We start from the raw sequence: 22093 nt of genomic DNA, 5'->3' as shown, positions 1-22093 counted from the left end.
TAGCTTAACCTGAGTATTTTCTCTACAACCTGAAAAAGTTCTGTGTATGTTGAATTCAGCAGAGTTTTGATTTTGGCAGGATTTGCAAGAGGTGTCTGTTAATCTTTTTTCTTTTTTTTTCCCCCCTGGTAGAAAATACAGAGGAATAGAAGTAAGCCAAATTATCACTGCCAAATACCACAACTAAGCATATTCTGTCGATCATACATGTCATTATCTTTAGTATGGCAGCATTTCATGTGGATTATAAAATGTCATAGAAATGTCATTGCTCCCTCTGTCCAAAGATATATAACAATAATAATAGTCTCTTACAAGTTTTTTTTCATCTGTGGATGTCAGAAGCTCTTTAAAAAGGTCAGCATCATTATCCTCCCTTTATGGCAAAAGAAATGACAAAGACCATGCTTCTCCTTCTAGCTTTAGGCATCTAGGATCCTTCTACCATCAGTGAAGGCAGGGAGTGAGAAAGGTGTGTGCTGCTTTTTTGGAAGGGATGCATCCTCTCTGTGACTCCCACAGAGGACTTCCACTCAGAAGAGCATTGGTGCCTTGCTGGGGCCTCAGTCAGATACCTAAAGTCAGGGAGCAAGTTAGAGACAAGTCATTTGTGCCAGATTTCTACCCATTCAATGATAGAGCACAAAACAGAGCTCAGCTCTTGATTCCCACCCTCATGCTGTGTCTCCTCTTTTTCTTTCTGAAATAACGATGACTGCGTGCTTCTAGCGTTACCCTTGCTGTCAGGCTAAGCACGGCTCTGTGTGAGGACAAGATTTAGTGCTTGGTTTGTGGCAGAGCAATTTTTGCCTGCCCATGCATGATGGCATAGTAGATAAATCACTGAAAGAAACGTGCACTGAATGTACTCTGCAGCCCTGCTTTCCTAATTACCCAAACTGTGCACTGTATTTCAGCTAAGGAACCTGATCTTCCCACTGTTGTGTTATGTCTGGCCATGACTCTGCTCTGGGATGTGGCAGGGGGGACATAAGGTGGAAGCAAAGCAGTGCTAATGTGCTCCTGTCGCAGGTCCACAGCAGCCAGAGCCACGACAAGAAATTCATCCAGCTGACAGCCCGCTCTGCTTCCACCAAAAGACACTGCAAACCAGCTGCTGATCATGAATCATTATGAAGCGTGATTGTCTTTGACCATGAAAACGTCCTTGAATTCATCTCCTCCCTTGTGAAAACAACCCTGACATCACCAGTGTTTTCCTAATCGCCTTTTTTCTTTCACAGTGGAGGGCGTCAGCATTATTGCCAGTAATTTCATTCACAGCACAGGCCAACCCAGTGTGGTTGCCTTCCCTGGGTGCTGATGGTATGATTTTCCCTCCTGCGTTCATGGAACTTTCCCATGATGTCCCATATTCCCACTTCAGTTCTCCTTGAAAACACTATCACAAGTATTTTTTAACCACTGTGACTTCCACACAGGAAGTATTTAAGAAACATGATGCTTATAATAGAGAAAATAATGGAGTTATTAATCTAATTCTACACTTAACTGTTGTTAATGTTGATACAAATGCTAACGTAGGCATGTGTAAAACAGACAGAGGAGTCTCACTACCCACCCACAGAGAGGAGTTTAAATCTGCTGTGCATTTCTGCACACTGAATGGCTTCCAGCCTAATGAGACGCCCCCAAAGCGGGGACTTGGGTTATGAAACCCACTTGCCTTGCAGCCATCCATCCTGTGTGCCTGGCTTCTGGACTGGATGACTCTACATACAGCTAAATTTACTGGTCACCTTCGTGCTTGGTCTGACAGCTCTCTGGATACCCAAGCCCAGTCTGGAGGTCTGCCTTCTCGACTGCTGTAGAAGTCTGTATGTGCAGAGTGGCTGAACTTAAGCAGAGTTAATTTTGGAGACTCCTCAGAAGTCAGTTGGGTAGTGATGGTTTAGTGTCCTCCTCCTGAACACCGGCTGAGTGGAGCAGGAGGTGTGAAGGAGGGCTTTTATACTCTGCTTAGACCACAAGAGATCAACACCGTGGGTATCTCACCTGGGAACACCAAGCTGCTGACTGAGTCTAAATCATTGTACAACCAGGCATGAAAGCAGGGAAAGCAGGAAGAAAAAAGCCTCACTCTAGCTTTCTGATTAGGGCATTCATCTAACGGCTTGGGGACTGGGAAACCTAAGCATCTAGCAAACTGCTCTCACCCCATAACTCACCCTACTATGAGCAGGAGGTTGGATTAGATCACCTCCTGAAATCCCTTCCAACCTGAATTATCCTATGAGATTATGATGCCTACTCCTGAAATTGCTTTTATGCTAATGATGACCACATCTAAAAGGGTCAGATTAAGCAGGTGACATCCTCCCCCTTCCAGCTGGCTGCTCTAGCCAGCCAGTGCTAGTGCTCTAGCACTAGTGTGCTGACAGCACGCTGCTGGGGGGAGAAGCCCTTAACTATTTGCATCAGTTCCTCAAACTCCCAAGGAAGGTGCCCAGCTTACACAGAGGATGTACAGAGGCATTTCTGTGGTCAGCAGAGAGAGGGGAGCACCTCAGCAGGCAGCCTGGGGCTTTCTCCGCTGTCTGTTCAGTGAGCGTACGGTAAATGAAGGAAAGCAGGAACACCTCCCCTGAGACCAAGCACTTAAAACTGCAATAACAAAACATCTCAGTGAAGCTCTGAAAACAGGAAAGGTGGATCCTACCCGCAGCAGGGACTAGGAGGCTCAGGAAGGGCCAGTGGGCTGGAAACAGGGACTGAGTGCAGGAGCTGTTCTGGGGTGACACTCTGCAGAAAAGAGAGCTTCGGGGAACAGGGCAAACCTACGTGCCAAGGATCAATCAGCATTGTCTAAAAAGTTTTCATCCAACAGATCAGAAAAAGGAAGAAAACTAGAACAGAATGCTGTTCTTTAACCAAAGAAATAATTGAAGATCAATCCAAGGCTTTATCGCACCAGAGTAATCAATTTGTTGGGTTTCACCATCAGCCTCAAGGAAGGACTCAAGGAAATAATAGCTACCAGGTAACTGCTGGTATCGTTCAACAGTACAAACAAAGCTGCTTATACTGATTAATCCTCCCATACTTCTTGCTTCAATAGGTTAGTACTCGTAAATCAAAACTCAAAGCATTTCTCCCGCTGTGCCACCCTACATTTGAGACTGTATTCAAAGCACTTGTTAACAACAACGTGCAGCGAAGACCACTGCCCAGGGCAGTACACGCAGGTCCCTGAAGATGTATGCAGCTTTGCAGAGCACTGCAATTCTGACCAGAAGGACTACTGGAGAATAACCCCTGCATTTAATTTTATTGTGATTTTTGTCTACTCCATGTCCCTTTGTATGAAACAGCACATGCATGTGATAAGTTAAGTAGCTGTTGAAGGACATATTTTAAATTCATTAAGACCCAATAATAGTGCTCTTATTCAGATTATGATCTTGTCCTGTTGAAACACAGAAGATTGTCTAAAGCCTAAGGCACAATCTGACGTGGGTAAGACCGGAGGAATCAAGGTCTTCATTTCTCAGAAGCCTGCAGAATACTTTGGTCTTGCAGTGTACTTCTGCTCCCTTGATAACAGCACCGTAACAAGGCTGATAACAACGGGCCACATGCTAAACTTGTTGCACAGCTATGAACGCAATGAAAACAGAGGCCAAATATTACCTACCCACGTAAGGACAAGGTCACCCAATCACAATTAGTAGAAGAAAACAGGCAAGGGTTTGGATAACTGCATGGCAGGATTGCAACCAAGTTTACTGGCATTGGACTATGTATTGCCGCAAAGCCAACACCATCAATCTATTGTACTTAGTCATAAATAATTCCTATCTGAGCACCTCCAGAGCTCTTTTCGATATCAATCTGTTGATCTGTACAACCTTCCAGTGGTGAAAGGGAGGCAGTGCTTATTCGGGGTGCCCCAGGCTGACCCTGGCTCGGTGCCCGGGCTCTGCTCTGGCAGCAGACACTGCTGCCAGCTTCGCCGCAGGCTGCCTGCATGGCTAAAGGCAGTGTTTCAGGTCTTTTCCACCTCTCTCTTCCTTTCTTGGGTATTTAGGCTTGGATGGCTTTCACGAAGGGGATTCTTCCTTTTACCTATATCCGAAGGACTCTGTGCTGGGAGAAGAGTCTCCCTGACCCTCCATTTTGGGTAAAATCCCCTTTCTGAATAGTCAGTTCCCACTGGATCTCCCTGGTGACTCTATACCCAGTGTTTTTAACACTGCAGACACTAACTGCTGTATATATTAACCATATATCATTGGAAAACGCTCCAACAACCAGCTCACAACAGATTTTACAAAACCTTTCTGAGTAATTTTTTGCCTTTGTTTTATTTTTTTTAAGCATGGCTTAAGAAGAGTCACCAAAACACAGCCACCAAGCCAGGCAGTGGTGCACAGCAGATTGACACGCTGCACCCTGGCCGAGGGCTGAGGCATCGCGTGGCTATGATCTGGAGTGTCACAGGCTCCATCCCTTGCTACAGGGTCTGAATTATTCCCGCACACCAGAGGGGAGGTGAAAGCGTGCAGCTGGTAAGTGGTGCACCAGTGGGGGCCATGGTACAAGCATAGGGCATGGGATCCCCCAGCTGAGGAAGCACCCCTGGAGGCTGTACCCCCCTAAAAACACCTGAGTCATAATCCTCTGTCCTCCTCCTTCCTCCTGGGAGTGGCAGCAATTTGCTATTGGCATAAGCCTGCCAGGGCAAACTGCTAACCCTGCTGTGCAGCCAAGGGACAAGCCTCCGCCCTGTTGTCCTCCTACACCTGGCCCTCCTGTTTGGGGAGGAAGGGAACAGGAAGGACTCCTGCTTTCTCCTCCACGCCCGGGCCCCAGGTCTGAGCAGCTCTGAGTAGTCAGAGATGTTTTTTCCCGAGCTGGTTTTCTTCTTTCTTTTTGATTTTTTTTTTTTTTTTTTTTGGCATGAGGAGGAAGAATTTGTTCTTGCTCTCCATCCCTTGTGCAGGCACACTGCCAGGCACCGGCTCCCTGGCTGTCTTTGGCAGCTTCTCCTTAAAGAAGATATTCCACACATGATGCCAGACCATTGCTGGGTCTGCTCACCCAGCTTTTTCCCAAAGGTTTTAAAGAGTTTACCTCCAAAGGAGGTAATATGTGTCTCTCGGCGATTTCCTTTTCATAGCCAGGGCCAAGCACAGCTCCTGGAGAAGGACCCTTCCATTTATAAAAGCAGGCCACCTCCTGCACTTGTCTAGCTCACCAATTTAATAAATAATTAATGGATAATGAAAAACCATTTACCACCTTGGAATCTCCATGCTGGCAAGTTATGGAGAAGGAAGTGTCTATCCCAAATTCTACATTTCCCTCCCCTCTGGACTAATGGAGTATGTGCATTAGTTCATTCAGGGATATATTCCTGGTCTCCCCATTTAACCTACTTATCTTAAACTATCTTATCCTATTTGCCCCACAATTTCTAAAAAGATCCTACCCAAGGACAAGATCATGCTTGTGAAATTTTTGTGTGTATTGGTTTAGTTTTGGCAAAGTTAGGAGGTAGTTAAAATGAGAGTTATAATGGAAAGCTAGCTGCTAGCGTCTCTCCATAATACATGTCTACCTTGCAGGAGAGTGTGAGGATTAATTAATTTGTGTTTGTTAAGCACTTTGAGATCCTAAGATCAAAGGTTCTATAGAAATGCAAATTGTTATTATAATGATAAATTTTTTATATGAGCTCATATGTTTTGCCTTAGAGGCACAGTCTCACCCTGAGTTGCGTAGTTATACACGTAAATCTTCAAACATTATGATGAAAATATATCTCTGAGGGCCTGATCCTTTCTTTTGCTCTAACACTTCATGCACAGAGCTCCCCTTGACTTCAGGCAGGTCCTGTCCATGGGACAATTGCAGCACTCAAAGTGTTTGGGAACCAGTGTGTGCCTCCAGGTTTTGCATTGAGACACATAACTTTCTGTCATGCTCCCTGAAACCGCTGCTGCTTGTCAGTAGTTACATCCATCTCATTAATGAAAGGACTGAGCAGATGGCAAAATTTGGATCTGAATTTTGACCCTCTGAAAGCTCAGTTTTTCAGAGGTTGATTTGACCTGCTAGAGAAGAAGGGAAGTAAACGCCTAGCCCAGCTGTAACTTGCTGCTCTCTCTAATGGATATAGGATATCAGCACAGCTGAATGTAATTCCTGATGCACAAGATGTGCCTCTTGGGCCCTTCCCTGTGTGTGCTTTTGCAAGTGAAGGAGGACTACAGGTTTTCAGGCTTTTGCCAAAGGACAGCAGGGAGCAAGGCCACAGCTGCACAAGCCTGGCAGTCCTGCGTCCCCCTCCTAAAAAGACCTCTCTGCTTTTCCTTCCCCCTTGCACTGGCTTGGAACAGCATGGTCTCCATCCCCTGCCTGTGGGAGTGTCTGACCATCCTGCTCAACATCCTCATCTGAAGCACAGGTCCACCTCAGGCCTGTGCAACAGCTGGGAAACAGGGTCTCCCAGGAGAAGCGGTCACCCAGGGAAGGTCAACCATCACGACATCCCTCCGTGCCTTCCATGCCATGTCCCTGGCACACAGACACCTCTCTACTCACACCTTTAATGGATCAGGTCAGAAAAACGTCGTGAGGTCTGTTTGCATAACCCATGGGCTTACCTGAATGCAGAACACAGAGCCAGAAACGCCAGCTGGAAAAGAGGTCTCCCGTCCAACCTCGCAGTCAAAGCAGGGCTATCACCAGGCACCAGATCAGGTCAGCCATAGCTTTTTCTAGCTTAAGCTTGAAAATCTCCAAGGATGACCACCCTACCTCTCTAGGTACCTGTCTCAGGGCTGCACTAATCACCTGGAGAATAAGTTTTTCCTGACATCCATCCTGAACCTCTAATGCCACAATCTATGGCCCTTGCTCCTCACAATAGTGTCTCGCAATACTGAGATGATTTTTGCACCATCTTTGTAGCTACCCTTCAGCTAGTCACCTCTTAAACTGCTCTTCACCAGATTAAACTAATCCTAAATTAAACTGTAATCATAATCCAAAATGTGAGGCTTTCAGCTGCAAGGTGTTGCTTCATGGCCATTTGCACTGGGTATTGTGTAGGTGAGATTGCAACACTTATATGTCTCTGAATATGAATTAAAAGTAAGGAACCAACACACAACCTCTTCAATGTCTTTTACCATTTATTGTGTAGTCTCAAAAGATTTCTCTTGAATGAAGGTCTTTCCAGAGGTGGAAGGTAGGATCCAGATACTGTATTATTTCTTTCCCCTGACGCAGAAAACTTCAGAAGTTCTCAGCTAGTCTGGGAAACTGTTTGCTACATGGTATATAGCTAGTATTATCACAGAAGAGAATGAATAGTTGTTACATTTAACATATCCAGAATTTATAGTCTTCTAAATTTTAGACTTGACTCTCTTTTCCTCCAAATGTACTGTGCCATGATTTGATGTACTGTCCAGTATATTCACTTCTACCCTTCATGTCGTTAATTCCTCCTACTGGAGGTGGTAATTGAAGCGTAATGTTGCCATAAACCCTGTGAAACCACACTGACTTCTGGTAAGTTTCTTATTTTTTGGGTTACTATAAGAGAAAGATGTCCTACAGCTTCCTGTCACTTGTCTATCTGAAGACAGTAAAAATCAGAGGAAGAGAAGGCTGCAGTGAAAACTGAGACACTAAGCTTCCCAGTCATCCTTCTTTTTACCACCAAATGTTAGTGATAACTCAGAGCTCTTCACTGGGACATGCATTAACCAGAAGACACACCTTTGTGAGCAGATATCAGTATGTGCACCGTACACATACAAAGTCCTACGGGGCTGGGCTGTGCTCAGCAACACGTTTCGTGGACTGCCGTCGTCCCCTGCCTCCTCACGTCATGCACTGAATTTCCAGCAGTTGCAAGTTTGCTGAGTCTGTGACCTCACTGCGTTTGCACAATGCCTGAAGATCGGATCCATGGGAGAGATCTTAGGCGTTAAAGAAATGACCAATACTGCAAATGTTCATTTCTGCAAATTGTGGCATATTTCAGGTCCTGCTGCTGCTCACCATGTTGAGCAGCGACCTCATCTCCGAGTGGCCATTGCAGCATGTGCCAGACAAGACACACACAGGGGTCAGATCCATCAGTGACATTGTCAGTGGTCATCATCTGGTGTGATACTTTGCAAGTTTACAAGCACCAAATGCTTCCTTACTCAAAACTTGAAACCCACTCAAACTCTCAGGTCTTGTCTGTGGCAGGCTCAAACGCTGGATGTGCATGATGCGTGACAGCTGTGCCCCTTGGTCCCAGCAATGTCTTTATCATGGCAGAAGACAATTCTCTACATGAGAGAGAGATGTGGTCCATGGGCTGAACACTGCAGTGCTGTGAGTAGCAGGACTGGCCATTACCTCCCTACTTTCTGGTGTAAACAGCACTCTGCTGGCTGTACGCACAAAATTACTCTGTCCCTTCCATGGTTCCTTCTCCATTGATTCCCCAGTACAGGCTGACCTCTGCTTTTCAAGCTCATGCTCGAGTTTGTAAGAGCTGTTCTCACTCTTCCTGACTCTCAGACAATTTTGACATTGTCTTCAGTGAGAGCAAGATGAGATGAAGAGCCTATTAAAATACAAAGTATTTTAAGAGTCCATTATATCATTATATGTTGCCTGTAGAATCAATGTGTTAAATATAACAAATGCTAGAGCCAAATCTTACTATCTGGCTCACTCTGCTAGGTGCTGAGCTCATAAGTTAAAGTACTGGCTTTTTTAATTTCTTTTTTTTTTTTTTTATCTCAAATCTGTAAATGTGAAGGACTGGGAAAGCCTCAGACACAAAACTGATGCTGTAATGTCAGAGTTATGTGCTTCACCTCATGGCATGTGTCTGTGAATGACTCGTTTTGAACACATTGGGGCTACTTTCTCCTAAAAAAGGCAAGTTAGAAAACAGAACCGTAAGCATTTCTGCAGTTGAGCTGCAAAGCTAAGCTTTCCAGTCACTTCACAAGGTTTTGGTCACTCCACAAGGTTTTCAGTCATGCCATTTCCTTTAGCTTTGCCACTGTGACGAGCTACTTTAGTTTGTTGCTCAGACTCAAAAGAACACAATGTCACGTTTGCAGCACTGAGTGACAAGGCACTGCATTCAAATACCTAGAAAAGTGTAATAAAAGATGGCAAAATGTAGCTTGGAAATATATGATTTCCTCTAATGTCCCTTTTTGGATGACAGGGACAATTTAGAGCTTTTTATCTGCATGCAATGGCCAACAAACTGAAACGGAGTGAGGAGCTGCTGCCCCAAGAGAGCTGGAGGCAGCTCCACAGGAGTCCCCCCTGCATGTGTCCTGCACCCCGCAGCCTGCAGAGCATCTCCACCTTGTACAGGTCCATGGCTTGGCACAGCCTGATCTGGATTTTACTCTCTGCAATCCTGGGTAAATACCTGAATCTCTCTCTGTGCCACTTTTTCATCTGTAAAGCAGAGGTACTATTTACTTACCTCTACAAGCTGTCACAAGGCTCAATTTCTTAAGAAGCACAAAGCCCCTTGATGGGCTCAGAGGGAAAGAAAGAAGTTGAGAAATATCAGGCGTTACCTCGAAGTTTCCTCTATCTGCTGTGATGGTGCTGGCCAGGGAGCCTGTCCCTCTCCTGCTGGGCAGCTCTCATCACCTGGCCGGTGGCTGCAGGAACCAGCCTGCTGGGGCTTGGCTCCAGCTCCTCCCAAATTCTGGGGTCTGCAAGAGCTAGGAGACCCATCACTCAGCAGGACCAGGGACCACCAGGTTGCTGCTGCTGTGAGGTGTAGGAGACACTGACAGTTACAGGGCAGCCAGGCAGTCCTCCCCATCCCCTGTCCCTCCACGGCAGCAAAGGCCCTGCTTGGAGAGAAAGCGAGGAGGGGAAACATCAGGAAGATGTGGCCAGTCTCCTGCCAACAAATGCTTTTCCAGTGCCCTCTTCTGGAAAACATTTTTGGCCCATGCAATTGCTTCGTGTAAGGTAGTTTGAGACTGGTGGTGACTTGCAAGAAGCTGCAGGAGCATCTCCCAGCTCTTCAGACCCAGGATCTACTTTGCTTTTGTCACCTGTGGACCTGTGCAGCTCTTCATGCCCTTCAGAGCATGCCCTCAGGGCACTAGTCAGAAAACAGGCAGCAAAGGATGTGCCGTCTTGCTCTCACCTGATGTGTCTGAAGGCTGTCCTCAGCTGTCCCCCTGCACGGAGACCCAGGGACAGATCCCTTCCCTCCCTGTACTGAGGCACCTCCTGCAAACCTTGTGTCCCTCGCAGCCCAGCCCTTGCCACCAGCAGCTCTTGGGGAGCCTCCAGAGACAAGAACTGGGAGGGGGGATAAAATATTTTGGTAATCCCATCCTTCTGAGAAGCTCATATAACATCACTATTAATCACCCGCAAACAGCTAACAAATGTATCAGTTCCTCGGATAATTGCACCCCAGAGAGGCTCTTGCTGCCTCTTTTTGCTCGCAGTCCTGCCCATCTCTGCCTTCACTCTTCAGGCTCACATCTCCCTGTCACACCTGTACCTGAGCCATGCTGGTGCCCTCCCACCAGAGGCTGCCTTCCTGCGTCAGCCAAGGCCGGTCAACCTAGACCCTGGTGGGGACAGAGCTGGGGACTCTCCCCCAGCCTCAGCTGGAGGGTGGGAGAGGGGGAACAATGGCCAGTACCAGGGACATGGTGGAGGGCTGGGGCTGGGTGATGGCCACCACCCCCATCCAGCCTCAGCCCCAGCTTCTCTGCCAACGCAGTGAGCAGCTGGGCTCCTGCAGTGGTGACACAGCCCTTCGCTTCCCTCTCCATCTGCTTTTCTGACACCTAAATTACATCTGCTGCTCAGGGAGCTAAATCTAGAGGCGTGTGAGCCCCGTTATTTGCCCTGTTAACTGGCATAGGAGGGGGTGTGAAGCTCCTCTGCGTTTTTGATGACTTACCTCAGCACAGGCAATGCTCACACACTGGTGAGAATAGCTGTCAAGAGAAGGTAGCACCCTGGGGACCAGCTGATGTGGATGCTACACGCTGGGATGGTTTTCCCCACTGCCTGCTTGCTGTTATTTATAAAACCTTCCCCAGTTCATGCCCGTGTGTCTGGCCACATACACACGGGCTAAATATATAATTTTTTTTATCTTTTAGGAGCTGTTGTTCCTTCTTTCATTTAATTTTTTAACCAAAGCCAGCTCTGTTCCCAGACATTTCTTTTGGCTGTGGCCCAACTTGCCTTTTGTTTCTTATCTGCTTGATCTTGGTGTTTTCCTTTATTTTAGTCCTTCAGGGGATGCTTGTGCAGCCTCAGCCTTGGCCGCCCCCCTCCCACGGACCTAGCTCCGGCAGCTGCAGGGGAACAAGGACATCCCATCATTCTGCTTCTGCCCAAACACGGTGGGTTTTCCAGCTGGGCTCAGTGGGAGAGGCCGGTGAGCACAGCCTTTTTGGTCCCTCCACGACAGGATGCCGTGCCCCACAGCAGCTGGCGCTCCCCATCACCTTTCCCTACAAGGGGCCGAGGGTTTTCCCCACGGCACATGTTCCCACCGGGCAGGCATGGAAAAGGGCAGGGATTGGCCAGATGTCTCTGCCTTCAGAAAGCCATGGCTCTCCGTTAGCTCTTAATTAAAATACCCACTGGTGATTCGGAGGTGGGGAGCAGGAGTGCCCTGAGCTCCATCCTGCAGTGTGGGCTGCAGAAAGGTTTCCTGCAAGTGCCCCAGGGCCGGCAGGGAAAAAAAAAAATCCCCTTTTTGGCATGACAGTAGTTCCAGGACTAAAACAGAAGCAGGTTAAAAGCACCACGGAATTTATACCTGCTTACAACTTCCCTCAAAGCTCAGTTCTTACACAAGTCAGCACGCAGGGAGACAAAATAACCGTACAGGAGAAACGGGTACCAGTGTCAAAGCAAAGAAATAAAAGATGGTCAGTGTTATGTGTTTTGGATAACGTCCTCGGCAGGCAGGGTTGGAGGCAGGCGCGACACGGGGAGTGTGAGTGCTGAGAGAAAGGGATGGCTTCAGGGGGGACAAACGCTTCATAGGTGTCACCCCACCGACCCCACATGTGTGATGCTCTGGGCTCTGCGTTTCCTTTCCCCAGCATCTGCCAAAAGTATCCCTTGCAGCCAGAGCTCTCCGGCCTCCTGCAGCCGCCTCAAGCAGGACGCGCCAAGGGTGCTGTGCTGGGGTGCTGTGCCGGGGCGGCGAGGCCTGTGCACCTGCCGGCAGCGGGCTGGGGTGGCGCCCATCGCCCTGCAGGACCGCGTACGGTGCGGGCCCCGCGGGGGAAGGAAGGGGGTCCCACGGGAGACCCACAGCGGAGGCCGCCACAGAGACCCGACGCGCTCAGCGCACGGCAGGAGCCGGCGTGGGCGGGGCGGGGGAGGGGGCGTGGCGCGCCCGGCGCGTGTTCGCCGCCGACGTCACAATAGCGGCTGGCCAGAGTCCCTACCCGGTCGCAGCCGATCGGGGCTGGTTTGAGCTGGTGCGTTGCCATAGCGACGCCGGCTGCCCTATATATAGGAGCGCCGCGGTCGTGGCGAAGCTTTGTCAGCCGCGGCGCCCCGCTCGCCCCGCTCCTCCTCCTCAGGCGCTGGGCGCCTCCCGCACCGCCACCGCCCAGCAGCAGCAGCAGGCGGCGGCTCGGAGCGAGGGGACCGACCGCCGGGGCTTGACAGCGGCTTCCCGCCGCCGCTGCCTGAGAGCGGGCCAGGCGAGGTGAGGCGAGCGGGGCGCGGAGGGGAGCGGGAAGGGCCGGGGCGGGCGCGGCGGAAGCCGGCCGGCGCGGAGCCACGTGTCTCCGGGGCCGCTGCCAAGGCGGCCCGGGCTGGGCGCCGGCTCCCGCCGCCGGGCACGGGGCCTCCCTCCCCGCCCGGGGAATCCCCAGCCCCGGCGGGGGGGGGGGGGACGGGACGGGAGGGTACGCGGGGGAAGGCAGGCTGCGAGCGGGTCAGGCCGGCTCGCCCTCCGCCGGCGGGGGAGGGGAGCGTTCCGCCGGGCTGTTTCCGGGGCGGGGAGCGGCAGGTGCGGGGCAGGAGCGCGGCCCGGGGCGGCCCTGCCCGCCCGTACTGCGGGGCGGCCCCGCAACGCCGCCGCCGCCCGGGCCCTGGGCTGAGGCGGGGTCCCGGGTGGGGGGGCCAAGCTGCAGGAAGAAGTAGTAGGGCTTTAATAACGAGCAAACCGAGCCGCCGCCTCGGGAAGCCTCCGCATCGGGCGGGCGGGTTCGCCGCCCCGCGGCGGGTCAGGCAGCACGGCCCGGGCCCAGGCGGGGAGCCGGCAGCTGAGCGGCCGCCTGGGTCCACGGGGAAGGAGACCGGCGGTGAGATCAGGGCAGCCAGCCGCTTCCTTCCCGATAAGAGCCCAGCAGCCGTCTGTGAACCCCAGAGTCAGGAGCGCCCCGGGCACCCTTTCTAGACGCAGCTCTGGTTATTTGAGCCCAGAGCCTCCAGGCATGACTCAGCTGCGTCTAAATACAGCTGCTGAATAAGGGAATGTTCTGGAGAGCAACTTCTAAATGAGCGCAAATTGCCTTTCTTCTGGGAAGCTGCAGACGCTTTGCACACAATCCAAATAGAAGTATGCACTGGGAGGCTACAGTTTGCATCTACGTGATCATGTGCTGTCTGTACTCTGTGTAATTACACTGTAGTTAAAATTGTGCAATAAGGTGGAGATGGAAAGCTTGTAAGAACTTCTTAGCAAAGTCTGCTGTGACCAGCAAAAGTCATTGCCTTTTTACAGGTTAACAGGGAAAGTGCTTTTCATGCAGCGCTGTGCAGAGGGGAGGATAAACTAAATTCTTCCTGGTGGCGTTCACTTCTCTTAACCACAGCTAGAAGCCCCGGAACTGCGTTCTGCAAAGCTGCAACATCTTGTTGAAATTGTCCTGCGATAAGATGCAGCTTCTCTTTAGTAACAAACAGCTTCCCGAGAAGTGTTTAATTTGCTGTTTCTTAAGTTCCTTTCAAAGAGGCTTTTACAAGAAGCCTTTAATCCAGCTTCTGGGAGATTTAACACAGCATGCGAATGAGAGCAGGGGGGAATGAGTCTTGGTGGATTGTTGGGTTTCACTTCATTATGGTTAAATCTTGATCTAGTTTGAATCTCAAATCTGGTTTGTGTCTAATAAATTAGAATTGATCAAAAGATGAGTAGTTCTTGACACTAGCAGGTGCCATATGTTTCTGAAGGCTGAAATAAAGTTGTATAATCACTGACTTTTCAAAGTCATTCAGTCGATAAAGTTTAATGGATTCTAGTATATGCCAGGGTATGGAATGAATGATTCTGTTAGTCTTGTTAATTTGTAACAGCTATAAAATGTGAGGTAATTTTCATATTGTTTATAGCCAGCCTTTTTGAACATAGAGGGAACAGTGATGTAACTAAAGATTAGTGAATAATTTAGAGTTTACATAATCTTCAGTCCAAATCTGTATGAGTAGATTGAGTGTGCTTCAAAAAAGTGTGCTGAGAGAAGGAAGAGGGCTGGACCTGGTTACATGAAACCATATCTTCCCTATGAGTCATTAGCAATGCTGAGGTCTTTAAAAGGTAGCACATACTTCTGCTTGAATTAACAGCTTAATGGAGTAGACTGTCATTCTCTGTTTGGACTACCCGGTAAAAGATTCACCCATACACTTTTCCACGGACTTCGTAGGTCTTGGATGGCAGAGGAATGTGCTTTTGCACTTTAGTTCTGATTCTCAAGGGACTTGCTACTTGTCTAGTAGATTCCTGCTAACAATGAAGATTTGTTATGGACTACTGTAAAATCCCATTATAAAGTGTTAATTGGGATCACTGTTAAGACTTTGTCTGCAGATCACAGTTGGGAACCACTGTTTTAGTCTGTGTCTGCTGCTCCTGACAGCTGAGGTTTTCTTTTCATGTAGCCTGGAGGTTGTGGGTAGAAGAGGGAAGCTCTAACCACCAACAGAAGCAGCTTCAGGGAAAACCCTGATCTCATGGCTGCCTTATATGTAGTCTGAACTGTAGTGAGAATCCAGATATTCAGCTGGATTTGATCTAGTGAGAGTTGTTGCTACTCAGAAGTAGGTTGACACTGGCACTAGCCATAATATTAACACTTCTGATGTGGAGGTGAAGAAAAAGACAGTGGAAACTTCCAGGGACTTAAACTAATAATATGTGACAGTATTTATTTGATATTTTTTCCCCTTTTGAATAGGTAGAGTATATCATACAGTTGCTGAACAGAGAACTTGCCTTCAAGCTATCAAGATTATTTTGTGGAGTGCCTCCTTGGTTCTGATTACATCTGATCTGTCATCTGTGTAAGTTCTTCATCTATGCTGCTATCAGTGATCACTGTAGGAGATGTATAATTTCTATGAATTTAAGTTAAGTTGTGAATGTAAGCCGTATGAATTTAAATGAAGTATTGAGTGGTTTTTTTTTCTGTATCAACAGTTTGTACTTAAAACTTTTCACATAAATCTGAAATCTTGGAAATCATGAGTAGCTTCAGCAATGAAGAATTTGAATTCACCTTCCTTGATGAAGGCTTTACTGCCAAGGATATCCTTGACCAAAAAATAAATGAAGTATCATCTTCTGTAAGTATGATAGGAAAATCACTGCATTTCATGACGCTACAAGTTTATAACCTAATGGAACAAGTTGCCTTTGCAGATCTTCTGCAAGGCAACCTCCTTATCAAATGCTGACCTCTAGGCTTATCCTGTTATCCGTTGTTTGTAACTTTAAGATGTGTATTGCTCTAGGATGATAAAGATGCCTTCTATGTTGCTGACCTCGGGGATATTGTAAAGAAGCATGTGCGATGGCATAAAGCCCTTCCTCGGGTAACCCCCTTTTATGCCGTAAAATGTAATGACAGCAAAGCTGTAGTGAAGACACTTGCTGTTCTTGGTGCGGGATTTGATTGTGCCAGTAAGGTAAGATCTTGACTGTGTTCTGATCTGTGATGTTAGTATATGTTCATCTTTCAAGACGTGTTCATATAAAATTAAGCATAGCCAAGCAGTGTTGCTTTTATTGTACTGATTAATTTGATCATCTGTCCAGAAATATTTCACAAGTGTAATCTGTTCTTTCTTCAGACTGAAATACAGCTGGTGCAGAGCATTGGTGTACCTCCTGAGAGAATAATATATGCAAATCCCTGCAAACAAGTATCTCAAATCAAGCATGCTGCCAGCAGTGGTGTACAGATGATGACATTTGATAGTGAAGTAGAATTAATGAAAGTTGCAAGGGCCCATCCAAAAGCCAAGTGAGTTATGCTAATTGTTCTATAATTCTTGCTTGGGTTCCCAAGTTACAGAAATATCTCCTGTTATCTGACACGTGTTCCTCATTAGTTAAGATAGGCTGCAAAACTATGAGGAAAATAAGCCTACTTTTAGCCAGTGAAGCCTAATCATGTATAGCTTACTGGCACATTAGGAGACAGACAGGAAAGCTTGCATGTTTAAGCTCACTCCCATTCTGAGGCCATACGTGCCTGATAATGTCTTTTACTGGAACTTATACCCTCATGTTTTCCTGTTCCTAGGTTAGTCTTGCGCATTACAACTGATGACTCCAAAGCTGTTTGTCGTCTCAGTGTTAAATTTGGAGCTACACTTAAGACTAGCAGGCTGCTTCTGGAGCGTGCAAAAGAACTTGACCTTGCCATCATTGGAGTTAGGTGAGTTGATAATACCAAAATACAGCCGTATTAAATAAGACTTAAGTGGTCTACCTGACAATGAAGATACCATTGCATCTGGTGACTTGAATTTTGTATAAACTTCTTGACTAATTTGCCAGATAGCAACTGATATCTCATATCTCTTCATAGTTTCCATGTTGGCAGTGGATGTACAGACCCAGAGACCTTTGTTCAAGCCATTTCTGATGCCCGCTGTGTGTTTGATATGGGAGTAAGTCTATTTCTGCTCTCTCTGGAACTACTGCCCAACTGTTGTGACAAAACAGAATCAAGTGTAAAACTGTTACGGGGTTAAAAGCTAGCTAAGTCACTATTTCTTGTTGGAATTCTTGAGGTCATGATGGCTTGCTCTGATCAGTTGTGCAAAACTCATCTACAAATGTGCTAAAATCAGCAGCTCAAACACAAGTGACTATTGAACACAATGAGCTAGCTCTGTCCCAACTATTAATAAAACAAGTTTACATTACTACTTAAGCTAAAATGATAAACTAAGAACTGCTTTCTTGACAGCATTGTCATTTATCTCATTTTAGGCAGAACTTGGCTTCAATATGTATCTGCTTGATATTGGTGGTGGCTTCCCTGGCTCTGAAGATGTCAAGCTTAAATTTGAAGAGGTATAGCTTTGCTAAGAACTTCTTGGTTGTGGATGTTTTTCTTTGAATGTTGATCTGGATTAAACAACATCTCCCTTTTTCTATTTGTATGCAGACACATTTGCAAGAAAACTTGTCTGCTTGGTCAGACATTTAGAGGAAAAAGGGAATTAATCTGAAAAGTGAATTAGATGAACCCATTAGGTACACAGCTAAATGACTGCTTAAACATGCAGAGATATCAGACTTGTAAATCAGGCTTTAACTGCAGGCTTGATTCTTCACTGGCATAGAGTTCTTCCAGTTGATTCTGTACTTCAGACTATCTAGATTGGCAGTGCTCCCACACAGGGTGAAAAGGTAGTCCTGAACCCATAATGTCCTTCTGGGTGGCAGCAAACTAGATCAGTGTCTGATCTGGTTTAGGACTAGGTTTTGGTTTGCTTTTTAATTAATCAGCCTGCTTTCAGACAGAAATAGTTCTGCTTTTAGAAGAGACAAGGTGGCTGGGTATTAGTAGGACTTCCACTTAGTGTTGTCAAAGTACCTGCCAGTTCAACCTAACATGGTGTTAAATGATGTTACACATTCACACAAGCAGATAGCAAATAAGTTACATAAAGTGAGTTTTCTGCTAATAATGTGGGCTAACTTTCTCTCACTTGTGTTACCTCTTAATGAAGGCTGGTTTCTCATAGTGTGGTACTGGCCTACATGAAACATCAAGAGCAAATGACACTGTCATTGGGCTCCATGGCATAACACAGTCACACTGCAGTTGAAGGCAGCTTAATAATCACTGATAACTGCAAACCTTGGAAATAACTGTTCATGAAGGCAACTGGATTTCAAAGGTGATGACAAAGCCTTCTGTATTCTTAAGATCCTGTGAGATTACTTCTTTAGGGTGCAGTAAGCTGGGGGATATTGCATGACTTAGCAGAACTACAAGCGGACTAGAAATCAAAACTTGCAGGCCATTAATGCTGGTTTAATGAGTCCAGGAGGGGTGACTTCCTTTAGACTCAACCATGAGCTGTTTGGTCACTTAAAGATTTTAAGTTGCAAGTGATGTCTGCTTTTGTTGCTTTGTGCAAACTTGATTGCTAACAAAACTTTGAATGGGAAAGTAATACAAAAGCAATTGATGGAGATTACAATATGCTAATAGTTGTTACACACTTGACCGGCATATCATTGTGAGCATGAAAGTCTGACTTCACCTCAGACTTCTAAAATAGCACCTGAATAACTGCTGAAGTTCTAATACTGGCAACTGAATCTTCCCTAGATCACAAGTGTAATCAACCCAGCACTGGATAAATACTTCCCTTCAGATTCTGGAGTAAATATTATTGCAGAGCCAGGAAGATACTATGTTGCATCAGCATTCACCCTGGCAGTCAACATCATCGCAAAAAAAATAGTGTTAAAGGAGCAAGCAGGTTCTGATGGTATGTAAATCTAGACCTCATCTTACTTCTAGCCAACTGTGTGTTTCTTTCCAAGCATTCTCTCTTACTGGTGTCTCAACCTCTTCCAGATGAAGATGATGCAAATGACAAAACTCTTATGTACTATGTGAACGATGGAGTCTATGGATCATTCAACTGCATCTTGTATGATCATGCACATGTTAAACCAGTTCTGCAAAAGGTATGCTTGTTCAGAAAGTATCACACACTAGTTGTGTATTATGGATGCAGGAGGATCCTTGTCACAGCAGTCACTTCTCGGTTCACTGCCCCCTTCATGTTGCCAGAATTTGGCATTTGACTTACAAAGCACGCAGTGGAATTAATTCAAAGCCAAGGGTGGGGAAGGACTTGCAAGCAGCTCTTCCTCCCTTGTGAGGTGGAATGTTATACTAATTATGAAATTACTTCTGGAAGCTCTGTTTTGATAGTCAAACTAATTATACTCAACTATCTTCTTTAGCGGCCTAAACCAGATGACAGCTGCTATTCCTGCAGCATATGGGGACCAACATGTGATGGCCTAGATCGTATTGTTGAGCGTTTTAATATGCCAGAGTTGCAAGTTGGTGACTGGATCCTGTTTGAAAACATGGGTGCCTATACTGTTGCAGCAGCTTCTACCTTCAATGGATTCCAGAGGCCAACAATACACTATGTGATGTCGAGACCAGCATGGTTAGTAATTAAGTATCTCGATCTATCGGTGCTTTTGATACAGGGGGCTGCAGTGAATGGCTCCTGTCAGTTGGCTGCCCCTTTACAAACCAGGCCATAGTTTTGGTGCCATAGCTCTTGTAAGACCTCCTTGTGGTGTGCCAGAAGGCAATGCCTCTGGAGGCTTTTGCTTAGATTTTGCTTTTGTGCTGAGAACAATGCTAACACTACCAATTACTCTTTTCTGATGTACTCACTTCCAGGAAAAGTGCTTTTAAAGGGGAAATAATAGGAGTCTTTTAATTAACCTGGGCTTCTAGCTGGTGTTTTTCACTCTTGCACAATGTATAGAATATGGATTATCGACAGTTAGCTTCTGTGGCCAGTAATTAGAGACCAGTCAATCAGTTCTAACAGTACACTGTCTTCTAAACTGATAGTGTGCTGAATCCTGTGTCCTGTGGTCAGGAACACTCAACCATGCTGCTTCACAATATGATCTGTCTGTTTATTTGAGAGCTATTCCTTGGTTTAGGTTGAGCTCTGGCTCATTGCTCAGTGCAGAGTCCTAGATCTCCATGGGAAGTTATTAAACAGGTAAGCAAAGAAAGAGGACTACCTCTTGAATGCAAGGATACTGTGAAACTGCACCTTAAACAGCAGTTTAAAGTAACCTGGATGCCCTTCTGTGCAAGACAGGTTAATGGATTGCATCTTCTATAAAAGTTGGGGTTTCCTGTAAGAGGAAGCCCTTATGTCTATATTGAAGTCTACCTACTAAACTGGCAGAGAGCATCTGGGCAGCAGTTATTACCTTAAAGTATGATTACTATTGCTGTTGGGTTGCTTTCAAATTTACTGAAAATGCTTAAGTTCAGGGGAATTTTGCCATAAAAGTAAGGAAGCTTCCTCCATTCTTTTACTAGCCTTGCATCTGTAAGTAAGGCTTGTATTGTTTCTTTCCTTTAGTAAAACCTCCTGTCAATTGAAGCATTCCTCAAATGGATTGAAGCTTTTAGACTTCCCATAAGACACCAAACTTGTGTCTAATTAGACTAAAAATGGCTCTGCAGGAGAATAATTAGTTTTTGCACTGTAGGTACTGGGTTTCTGTTAGAATGTAATACTTGGTCTGAGACGCGCTGAGCTTAATTGTGTGGACGTAACCATCATCCAAGGCTACAGCCCTACATGACTGCCTGTGTTTTCTGTTTTGGCAAGAAAATTCTGTGATACAAGCTAGCCCTTAACTGAGGTAGATGAGTTGATGAAGTTATGGTACAGATCTTTCTAGCACAAGCAAAACATTTTTGGAATGTAATCTACATGTATAAAGGCGTACTTGTGGCTAGATAAATGTGAAAGATAAGGGACAAGATGACTATACATGTCTAAGTAAAACCTAGTAGTATATAGGGAGCTATGTAGTAGTACAACTTCTAGCCTTACCTATAGTATAAGATAACTCAGTTCAAAAATCCAATCACCTAAAGGTCTTCTGAGCTTGTCTTCCAGTACAACTCCTATCTGAGTACGGAAGGAGTTGCATGGTTCTCACTCATCAGCTCCTTTACATTCCTAGTCTGTCATTCATACTTTTACTTGATTCAAGTTACTCAGGAATGTGTGGGTGTGGGATAAGGAATAGTGAGTGACATAGGTCTGAAATTCTGAACTGTTCAGCACTAAGTCATTAAATCTGTATGGCATGTGGTATACAGACATAGCTGCAGGTATATAGGTGCATCTTTGCAGATCTAGGTCATACCCAGAAATGGTAAAACCAGCTTGGTACCAGAAGTGACCTGCACTGACTTTGATTACCCTGCCCCCCCCCAGTATCATTGTCTCAATTGCAGATGATGAGTGAAGAGTTCATTTTATGCTCCCTGGCAGTAAAAACAAAGTGCTTTGCTGCTTACCTTCTTTGAGGCACATCACAGTGAACACTTTTTGACTGTGTTTTTTTTTTTTTCTTTCTAGGCAACTAATGCAGCAGATCAAGGAGCAAGGGTTCCTAGCTGAAGTGGAGGAGCAGGATGTTGCTAGTCTGCCACTCTCCTGTGCCTGGGAAAGCGGAATTGAATATCCAGCAACTTGTGCTTCAGCTAGTATTAATGTATAGGTAATATTTAGTAATTAACGGCAAGGTTAGTCATTGAATTTAGGGCATTGGGGGACCATTAAGTTAATTCTTGCTAGACTTTTTACCTGTTGTTTTTTTTTAAAGCTTAGGTTTGGCGTAACTGCAACAAAAATGACTAGGAGATGGGTCACAATTATCTGTGTTCCTATGGAAACTATTTGAATATTGTTTTATATGGATTTTTATTCACCTTTCAAGTATGCTACTAAAGACTGACCCTCAACTGTCAAACAAGTATTTGTAGCTTGTGTATGGCAGAATGGGCTAAGCTTAATGTTTTGTGACCTATCTGTTTTAAAATAAACTATATTGAAATAACTGGTCCTGTGTTTGGTTAATCTGTAGAATATTAATCTGTCATGGATGGCTTTTATAACATCTATGAAGGCAGACCAGATGCTGTGAGCCCAGAGCTTTATTAGTGAAAGAATAACACAATTGCTGTCTCTTTCCCCTACCCTTGCTCTCCCAACTTACCGAAGTGAAGGAACTCCTTAATGGGTAGGGCAA

General features: G+C 46.1%; 1 protein-coding gene across 1 annotated transcript; it reads left to right on the top strand.

Moving 5' to 3' along the window:
• Positions 1-15197: 15197 nt before the first annotated feature.
• On the top strand, positions 15198-21901 carry ODC1 (ornithine decarboxylase 1). Its single transcript, XM_009514925.2, has 11 exons — positions 15198-15303; positions 15440-15585; positions 15754-15927; positions 16093-16265; positions 16548-16682; positions 16836-16917; positions 17243-17326; positions 18597-18759; positions 18849-18961; positions 19244-19458; positions 21421-21901. Exons 2-11 carry the CDS (start codon positions 15484-15486, stop codon positions 21560-21562), a joined length of 1383 nt encoding a protein of 460 aa, XP_009513220.1. The 5' UTR covers positions 15198-15303; positions 15440-15483; the 3' UTR covers positions 21563-21901.
• The last annotated feature ends 192 nt before the right edge of the window (positions 21902-22093 follow it).

Source organism: Phalacrocorax carbo, chromosome 3 (genome assembly GCF_963921805.1).
Source record: "Phalacrocorax carbo chromosome 3, bPhaCar2.1, whole genome shotgun sequence".
Classification (NCBI taxonomy): Eukaryota; Metazoa; Chordata; class Aves; order Suliformes; family Phalacrocoracidae; genus Phalacrocorax; species Phalacrocorax carbo.
The sequence above is the reverse complement of the archived record's forward strand: the minus strand, read 5'-3'. Positions and strand labels throughout refer to the sequence as shown.